The 10,347-nt window shown below is 41.9% G+C and overlaps 1 protein-coding gene across 1 annotated transcript in view; it reads left to right on the top strand.

The window, feature by feature from the left end:
• Nucleotides 1-536: 536 nt before the first annotated feature.
• The window catches only part of crbn (cereblon), a 51,471-nt gene continuing 41,660 nt past the window's right edge, over nucleotides 537-10,347 (top strand). The window contains exon 1 of the mRNA XM_043708387.2: nucleotides 537-603. Within this exon, the coding sequence (XP_043564322.1) occupies nucleotides 546-603 (58 nt within the window). The 5' untranslated portion in view covers nucleotides 537-545. The remainder of the gene's footprint in view (nucleotides 604-10,347) is intronic.

The raw sequence follows: 10,347 nt of genomic DNA, 5'->3' as shown, positions 1-10,347 counted from the left end.
AAAAATTTCACTTAGTAACTTGATCATTCTGTTAATGGGGGTTGTGAGAACTTGACAAAAAAATTTGTTGCATACACAGGCCCATTATATTGGATGGAAAATATTGTTTCCAATTGGATTTTTTGCTCGTAAGGCTTTTTACCCCACAAACAAATAATTTAGGGATGCATGCATCCAAGACAATCAGTAAATGAACCAGAGAAACTTTCTGTTTTACACAGAAGATTTGCTCCACCCTGAAGGGAGGAAATCCAATATTAATTTTCAAAAGGGATCTGAAAAACTTAAAAAGGAGGGAAAAAAAATGAAACACGGCTTTGGGGAACCAGAATTCTTTCAAATAGTATCCAGTGATATATTGAAAGAAAACCGAAATTCTCCAAACCACTAGAGTGCTGTATCATCCTGTCAGGCAACAGAGTAGACCTTCTGACCATTCCTGGAACAGCCTTTGGGGGGCGTCGCCAACACCCCGCCCCACTGCGCACGCGCCCCATGCTCGGGCTGCGTATGTCCCCCAGAATGCACTGGGATAAACAACCAAGATGGCGGAGGAAGAAGACGGCGGAGGCGATGAGAACCGGCAGCTGTTGCCGGTGTCGGGTAGGTATCTTTGTCTTCCCGGGTGTGGGGTAGGAGGGGAGGGCACAGCACTGGGGAAACCCCAGGGGTTGGCAGAAGGTCTGAAGTCGCGTAAGGGTGCAGCATCCTCCGGGAGAAGTCGAACGATCAAAGTGCGTGAAGGAGCTGGGTGGAGGAGGGAGAGGGTCCTGGGGCTTGGGGAGGGGGAACTGGGACAGGGCGATGGGGAAGGAACTGGGTGGAAGAGGGAGTGGGGTTTGGAGGAGAGGAGAATTGGGGGCAAGGGAGAAAGGAGTTGCTGGAGTAGGGGGCAGATTGATCTCTGAGGTGGAAGGGGGTAGATTTGGAGGCAGTAGGAGTTTGGGCTTGAGTGGAAGGATAAGGAGGATGGGTGATGGAGGGAGGAAGGGAAGGAGAACTGAAGGAGTTGTGTAGAGGTTGAAGAAGGCTGGATAGGGAGCAGTGATCAGGGGCTGGGGATGAGGTTGAGGTGGAGAGAGGTAAGGAAGGGAATGTTGCTCAGGAAGGAGAGCAGCGCACAGAGGTGAGGTTAAAGACTGGAGGGAAAGGTATGAGAGACATTCTTTCCTGAATATGATTCACAACTCTGGGCATCTTTGCATCCTATGTTTATTAGTTAACAGCCTTTGAAATATTTCAATATATTGACATATAGGCCTCAATATTTATAATATTTGTTAATGAAGAAAATTCAAATTTGTCAAATCCTCAATTGATCTAGGATTTTCGGTGATTTTTATACCTGATAACCATGAATAATTTTGTATTCTAGTTCATTTGAGTTTTGAAGATACCTTTTATTTTTCTGAATGTAGCAATACATTGTCAGTAATACAATGTATCGATAACTGACAATACAATGTTAGTTAAGGTCGACCATAACTCAAATGGTAGTATATTTGCTTTGGCTAGAAAGTGTGAAGACTTGGGAATCCAGTTTAACATTAGTTTCTATCCTTGTTGTGACTTTAATAATCAAAAGGCTAGAAGAATGCTAGCTTTTACATCTAATCAGTACTAAAGGTTAGAAGTGATGCTTCTTAAGAATAGATTTGGACAGCACAGCTTCTGAAGAAAATTTTAACCTTGAGTGCAGTTTGTATTTCACAGCTGAGACTTTATTGCATTTTCTAAATGCCACCTTTCAGAGAGGAGGTTAAAATTGAGGCACCTCCAGCTCTCTGCTTAACAGAAGGCCTTATGATCCATAGGATTTGTTTCACTCAGGTGACTGGGTCATTGCTTTGCGATGCAAAGTAATGCCAATGGTATGGGTTCAATTTCCACACCAGCTATGCTTACCATGAAGGACTCTCCTTTTGAACATCTACCCTCGCTTGAAGTGTGATGGCCTCAGGTTAAATCAACACCAGTCACCTCTGACTGATGAGAGAGCAGCCCTCTGGTCCATTAGGACTGTGGCAGCTTTATCTTTATGATCCACATTGTCTTTTTTTTCTTGTCCTTGGTCTGTTTGTTTAAGTGTGCAGGTTTTTTCCTGTTTTATCAGGTAGCTTGTGTACAGTTACTGTCATGTGACTGACTTGTGCTGAACTTGTATGAGAACGATTGGATTGCTCTATGGCTTAGAGACATCTTTGTCCACAATGCTGAAGCTATCTCTTGTCTTGGCTACTTGTTCCCCAATCAACATTGCTAAGAAACACATTCTGTTTGTTATTATGTTGCAGTAGATGCTTTTGTGGCATTTGTGACTGTACTTCAAAAGTAGTTTATTATTGTTCTGTGCAACAAATCAATAACTTCTGCCATGCTTCGTTTCCTAACTTTGGTGGACATGAAGTACTTTGAAAGACTGGACGTGGCATTAATCAACTTCAGCCTCCCCACTACTCTTGACCCACTCCAATTTGCCTATCAGACCAACAGATCCACGTCAGATGTCATATCACGTGCTCTTCATTCCTCCCGAGACTATCTTGACACCAAGAATCCTACTCATTGACTACAGTTCAGCCTTCAACACTACTATCCCCTTGAGATTGATTACTAAACTTAGTGATCTCAGACTAAGCCCCACTCTCTGCAACTGGATCCTCAGTTTCCTGACCCACAGGCCGCAATCAGTGAAGATTGAGGGCAATATTTCATCCTCATTAACATTCAACACTGGACCCCCCAGGGATGTGTACTCAGCCTCCTACTGTACTCCTATATACCCATGACTGCGTCACCAATTACCAGATTAATGCCATTTACAAGTTTGCTGATGACACCACCATAGTCAGTCGAATCTCAGAGATGGCGATGAAACAGACTACTGACAGGAGGTGGAAGACCTGGAAAAATGGTGCACTGAGAACAACCTAGCTCTGAATGCTAGCACAATCAAGGAAGTCATGATTGACTTTTGGCAGGATGTCACTCTGCAACCCCCCCCTTTTTTTTTTTAACATATTAACAGCACAGAAGTGGTATGAGTGGAGAGTGTCAAGCTTCTTGGGATGGTCATCCACAAAATCTATCTTGGACTCTTCATGTGGGCGCACTGGTTACAAAGGCCCAACAACAACATCTCTTCCTCAGGCAGCTGAGGAAATTGTGCATGACGGCAAATACCCTTGCCAACCTTTACAAATGCGTCATTGAGAGCATTCTGTCTGGGTGTATCACTACCTAGTATGGCAACTGTACCATTCAAAACCAGAGACGGTTACAGAGAGTGGCGAACTCAGCCCAGACAACAAAGGTCAATCTCCCATCTATAGAATCCATCCACCAGGCCTGCTGTCAAGGAAAGGCCGCCAGCATTCTTAAAGATCCATCCCACCCTGGCAACCTCTACCATCCGGGAGAAGGTACAGAAGCCTGAACACACGCACCAGCCGGTTTTGAAACTGTTTCAACCCTACTGTTGTTAGAATACTGAATGGACTCTCAAACTGTTAACATTCGCCTGTACCTGTGTTTTTGTTTTGTTTTTGCTGGTGTTTACCTATTAGTTACTTATCAATGTTACTTTCTGATCTGCCTGTATTGCTTGCAAGACAAAGCATTTCACTTGCCGCGGTATATGTGACAATAAATTCAATTCAATTTAATTACTTGAAATTTGGATCTTTCCATTTCCATCTCAACTTTCCTTGCTCATTTTGCTAGACTTTGTTTTTCCATCTGAATTTATCTCTCCTTACAAAGTGGTTTGATAGCTCTTTTATAACTGTAAAGATTTGTCAGTTTGTATCAGGAACTGTCATTTCCAGAGCTATTCTTGGCTGTTTGGATATCAAGTTAGTGTGAAATTTTTTAACTGGTTACAATTTACTGTCATTTGCATTGTAAGAGATGGTTAAAGATATAGAAAAAAAATAGTTCTTATGCTCCTTGAAGAAATACTGTATTCGACAGATGTAATAACATTTGGAAAGTGTTAGTGGGTTTGGACAAAGTCACCATTCCCTTATTGAAAGAAAATTCCGCTTAGCTGAAATCCATATCAACTAGAAACCTTCAGAAAGGAATTCACTTCTCTCACCTTAATTCACAGCATACCAGACAGATGTATCCTCTTGCCGGAAGCGAGACCGGAGGGGACACAGTTTTACAATAGGGTATTTACTTTTTAAGGAAGAGATAGGAGAATTTATTCCAGATGGGTTCCAATTATGGGGGGAAACAATTGAAGAGATATGTGGACAGAGTTAGAGACTGGGACTCTGGTGAATTCTGCTATTCTACAATTCTGTACTGGAGAAGCTGGAACTGTTGTCACCGGGGGACCTGCAGCCTGGTTTCACACCCGCTCCCTGCAGCCATCAGACCCGAACAAAATGCTCCCTACCCATCTTAGTCGGATAGATTAGATTCAATTAGATTCCTTACAGTGTTGAAACAGGCCCTTCGGCCTAACAAGTCCACACCGACCCTCCAAAGAGTAACCCACACGGACACGTTTCCCTACATTTACCCATGACTAATGCATCTAACACTTTGGACAATTTAGTAGAGCCAACTCTCCTGACCTGCACATCTTTTAGAATTTGGGAGGAAACCCATGCAGACACAGGGCGAATGTGCAAACTCCACACAGTTGCCCGAGGAAGGAATTTAACTTGGGTTCCTGGTACTGTGAGGCAGCAGTACTAACCACCATGCTGCCCCCAAATCAAGGTTCTTCTGTGTAAAGCACTTTGGAATCTGTTATGGTCAGCAAAGGTGTGATTTTAAATGCAAGTCATTCTTTCTCTTTTTCAACTCCACGTCTGCATGGATGTAGCACCAGAATGATGATTCTCCTGATCTGTCATCTGGATTACATCTGGGGAGAATGGTCTAGCCATGTATCTTTAAAAGTGGCAATGAGAGATGATATTTATTGTAAGATGGGACAATAGTTAACTAAGATGAAAAATTGGAGCAAAAATGTAAGTGGAAGGAAAGACTTATAGTGTAATGTTGCAATCCGATCAAATAAGAATTAGCTAGTTATTACTAGATGTTTGCAATATCGTTCCTGTTACTTAAAATTGACCCATCAGCTAGAATTAACTGAAGATTGGATACAATGGTAACATCACAGGTGATAAATGTCTTCCAAGTATATGAAATATCGTGAGGATGTACAAATTTAAATATCACTGGTACTCTGCATGAGACTATGCCCATAGCCATTTGATGATGTCAGTTGTTTAAATAGAGATTTTATCATAATTAAGCCATTTTATAGATATTATATGTACTGACATATATAAATGCAACTGAACAGCTTATAATGTAAAACATGAGACCTTTTGCAAAATTTCCATCCTCCTTTTATCATACCTGCTTTCTTCACTTTGATTAATGCGAGTATGTTTCCTTCAAAAATAAAATTGTCATACACAGTCCCTGATACAATTGGAAAATATTTTTGATTCATAAAAAAAACTACTGTGCAGCGAGCTTACACAGAAAATTTCTAATTCAACAGGAAGAGTAGGCATTTGAGACTCCTGTGAAACTAGACCATAACTCTCTTGTGAATTATTATAAATTGTAAGTACTATCTTCTCTCAGTATATATAATGTTAAATTTTGAGATTTTTCATCATCATACAGCACGGAAACAGACCTTTCAGTTCAAGTAATCCATGCCAACTAGGTATCCAAAAAACAAACTAGTCCCACTTACATGTATTTGGCTCATATTCCTCTGAGCCTTTCCTATTCGTGTACCTGTCCAACTAAATTTTAAATGTAATTGTACCTGCATCTACCACTTCCTCTGGTAGTACATTTCACACCATCTGTGTGAAAAAATTGCCCCTCAGATCCCTTTTAAATCTTTCTCCCCTCATCTTAAAAATATGCCCCCTAGTTTTGAAATCCAACACCTTTGCTATTTGCCTTATCAATGTTCATGATTTATAAACCTCTATAAGTCACTCGGCAACCTCCCACATTCCAGTGAAAAAGTCCCAGCCTATCCAGCCTCTCCTTATAACCAAATCCTGTAGTCCTAGCAACATCCTGGTACATATTTTCTGAACCAGCTCCAATTTAATGATATTCTTCCTATACCTAGGCGACCAGAACTGTGAACACTACTCCATATTCTTAGAGAAATTTTAATTCGTTTTGATAGCTTTGTGTACTTGTTTCATTGCAGCAGTCCATTAATGTATCAGAGTTAGGAAATATTGAATGAGTGGACTAATTAACAAGAACAGTTGCTTGGGTGCTATAGTATGAAATAGGTGTGGAAAATTATAGTTGCACATAAAATTACTGGATTTCTGCTTAATTGACTGTGAATGGCTGTGTTGTCGAAGGAAGGATTTTGTTTTCATAGAGGGAGGACATCAAAGGTTCTTCAGTGTGAGATGGCAGGATTGACCGATAAATAGAAATTGAGGGACGAGTCTGTATCCTCCAGAGTTTGGAAGAACAAATGTAACCTAATTTGAATATACAAAAGGCAGGTAATTGAATCTAGAACCAGAGGAGAGTCTCAAAATAAGGGATAGATCATTTAGTATTGAGACAAGGAGAAATGTCCTCATCCACGAGTTGGTGAATCTTTGCAGTTCTCAATCCCCGAGGGCTGTGGAGGTTCAGCCATTGAGTATGTTTGAGACTGAAATTGATATTTTTCAAAGTAGTAAAAATGTCAGAGGCAATGGGATTTATTTGGAGAAATGGGTTGAGGTAGACAATCAGCTGTGACCTGATTGAATGATGGAGTCTTGAGGGGCCAAATGGTCTACTCCTCCTATTTTCTATGTTTTCATGCTGTTTGGGGAATGTATATTGATGAAAAAGGCTTCCCTTTCTTTTGCACTCTGCCACAGAATTTTTTAATAAAGGGTTCTTGATTTAGAGTCAGAGTCATAGTGATGTACAATACAGAAGCAGACCCTTCGGTCAAACTCATCTATGCTGACCAGATATCTTAACCTAATCTAGTCCCATTTCCCAGCACTTGACCCATATCCCTCTAAACACTTCCTATTCATATACCCATTTAAATGCCTTTTAAATGCTGCAATTGTACCAGCTTTCGCTACTTCCTGGAGTAGCTCATTCCGTACACCACCTTCTGTGTGGAAAATGTTCCCCCTTACATCCCTTTTATCCCCCCCCCCCCCTCCTAAACCTATGCTCTCTAGTTCTGGACTCCCACATCTCAGGGAAAAGACCTTGTCTATCCTATCCATGCCCCTTATGATTATATAAACCTCTATAAGGTCACCCCTCAGCCTCTGACACCCCAGGGAAAACAACCCCAGCCTGTTCAGCTTCTCCCTTTAGCTCAAATCCTCCAATCCTGGCAACATCCTTGTAAATCTTTTCTGAATCCTTTCAAGTTTCACAACATCCTTCAATCCCCGAGTTACCCTTTTGTCCTGAATGTATTTATAAAATCCCTTTGGATTCTCCTTAACCCTATTTGCCAAACTATCTCATGTCCCCTTTTTGCCCTACTATCTTCCCTCTTAAGTACACTCCAACTTTATAGTCTTCTAAGGATTCATTCAATCTCTTCTGTCTATACCTGACACACGCTTGCTTCTTTTTCTTAACCAAGACCTCAACTTCTCTCGTCATCCAACTTTCCCTACACCTACCAGCCTTTTTTTTTCATCCTAACAGGAATATCCTGCCTCTGAACTCTCGTTATCTTATTTTTGAAGGATTCCCATTTTCCGGCTATTCGTTTACTTGCAAACATCTGCCTCCAGTCAGCTTTTGAAAGTTCTTGCCTAATACTGTCAAAATTAACCTTCCTCCAGTTTAGAACTTCAACTTTTAGATCTGCTTTATCCTTTGCCATCACTATTTTAAAACTAATAGAATTATGGTCGCTGGCCCCAAAGTGCTCCCCCACTGACACCTATCACCTGCTCTACCTTTATTTCCCAAGGGTAGGTCAAGTTTCACACCTCTAGTAGGTACATCCACATAGTGAATCAGAAAATTTTCTTGTGCACCCTTAACAAATTCCTCTCGATCGAAACCCTTAACACTATGACAGTCCCAGACTATGTATGGAAAGTTAAAACCCCCTACCATAGACATCCTATTATCCCTACAGATAACTGAAATCTCCTGACAATTAGGGAGTCTATAATAGAATCCCAATAATCCCCATAATACAATCACTTTCTTATTTCTCAGTTCCACCCGGATATATTCCCAGGTATTTCCTCCCCAAGTATAGCAGTAATGCTATCCCTTATCAAAAATGCCACTTCCTTTCTCTCTCTCTCTCTCTCTCTCTCTCTCCCCTCTTTCTCTCCCCCCATATCACTTGTATCCTGGAACATTACACTGTCAGTCCTGTCCATTCCCGAGCCACGTTTCTGTAATTGCTATGATATCCCAGACCCATGTTCCAAACCATGCCCTGAGTTCGTCTGCCTTCCCTGTTAGGCATCTTGCATTGAAGTAAATGGAGTTTAATTTATCAGTCCCGCTTTGTTCTCTTCTTTGTCCCTGACTGTTTGACTCGCTCCTTTTCCCAACTGTGCCAGTCTCAGATTGATCTCTCTCCTCACTATTTCCCTGGGTTTCACACCACCACCTTACTAGTTTTAAATCGTTTGTGCCTCTGACAAGAGAGAGCCCTATCACAATCGATCACTTGGAACCTGAAGAACCACTCATTACATTAGACCGAGTCTCGATACCATAAACTTGACTGTTCGTGCTGCATTCTCCTGAGAGTCCATCACCCCTTACATTTTTCAGAACAGCGTACTTGTTTGAGATGGGGATAGCAGGTAGTGCAAGAGACTCCTGCCTACCCCTCCTATCTCTCCTGGGGTTTACCCATTTACCTGACATTATCTGTGGCTCTTCTCCCTTCCTATAACTGCCATCCATCACACCTCCAGCTCTTGTAAGTTCCTTATTGCCTCTAACTGGATTCCAACCGATTCCATGTGATCTGATAGGATTCGCAACCAAAGGCACTTTTGCAGACATAATCATCAAAACATGGAAACTCTCCCTAAACTCTCTCATCCAACAGGAAGAGCATGTCACTCTACTGAAGGCCATCTTAGCTCCTTCACAATCTACAGACTCAGAATATAGCACTATCTTTTTGCTCTTTAAAAAAAAGTGCTCCAGGCTAACTTAGTATTTATGGTTTATTCAATCATGAAACAGATCTCAATAAAACATATACAGAAGGCGGCGGGGTTGAGGGAGGGGGGTTGGACTGGGGGGGGGGGAGATGGCAGGGTTGGACCGGGTTGGGGGAGACGGCGGGGTTGGACCGGGTTGGGGAAAGCGGGGTTGGACGGGGTTTTGGGGGTTGGGGTCGGGGCCTCGTGCGCTGTGCTTCTGCAGTCTCCTGAACGGGGCGTCGACTTTAAAAACTCCGAGCCCCAGAGGAAAGGCATTTGATCGATAAACCGAATACTCAGTTATCCAAACGAAATAGTACCATCCATCACATTCGGATAATCGAGGTTCCCTTGTAATCAGGAAAGAACCCACTCAACTGACTACTGTCGACTTACAGTAAGGTTACACTTAAAAATTATGTACTTATCTGTTCCTGTGCTGTGAGCTCTCCCACACAGGTTCCTCCAAGGTCAGCTGTGAATTTCGCTGCCTGTTAAATTTTCCGAGGCGCATTCCGATGTCCAGAGATACATGAACTCAAACAGCAAAGGCAGTAACTGCCCAGATTCGTTACTGTGTCAGTTAGCAGTGTCAGTTTCTTTCTCTCTCTTTCCCTCACTGACCATGTGGTCTCTGGCAATTGTCTGTCTTCCTCCTTTTAAAAGTGCTGTTGTTTTGATCTTTTTTTCCCCACAGTTCCAAAACAGTGCAACAGCATTTAAACAGTAATTGCTGCTCCTGAATTTCAAATAAATCACTTCCAGCACCTAAAATACCTCAAAAAAGGAACAGCTCTTAAAGCCACAATTTTTTCAGCTCCTCCATCTTGGATTGATGTCCTGTTCAAAAGTTGGCATTGATGACAATGCAGCACTCTTAGGTTTTGGCATTGAGATGTCAGCATACATTAGAGGGTTGTAGAGGGAGTTGGCCTTGTAGCTGTACAAATGCCTGATAAATGAATCCTTTCCCAGCATGGGAATGCTCTTCCTTTACAAGAATCTGTTGTATACTGACACTTATCAGCTACTAACCAGCGCTGTCCAGACACTACATGACTGAGCAAAGTGTCTAACCTCATTATACTACAATTAGCAGTTTGCTAATTGTTAAATGACTGTAACCTATATATTCATGCAACTCTGTGTCTCGTTGGAGTGGCTTGTGACC

Source organism: Chiloscyllium plagiosum, unplaced genomic scaffold (genome assembly GCF_037043375.1).
Source record: "Chiloscyllium plagiosum isolate Xiang-an unplaced genomic scaffold, Cpla_swu_hap1 HiC_scaffold_14, whole genome shotgun sequence".
NCBI classification, from domain to species: Eukaryota; Metazoa; Chordata; class Chondrichthyes; order Orectolobiformes; family Hemiscylliidae; genus Chiloscyllium; species Chiloscyllium plagiosum.
The sequence above is the reverse complement of the archived record's forward strand: the minus strand, read 5'-3'. Positions and strand labels throughout refer to the sequence as shown.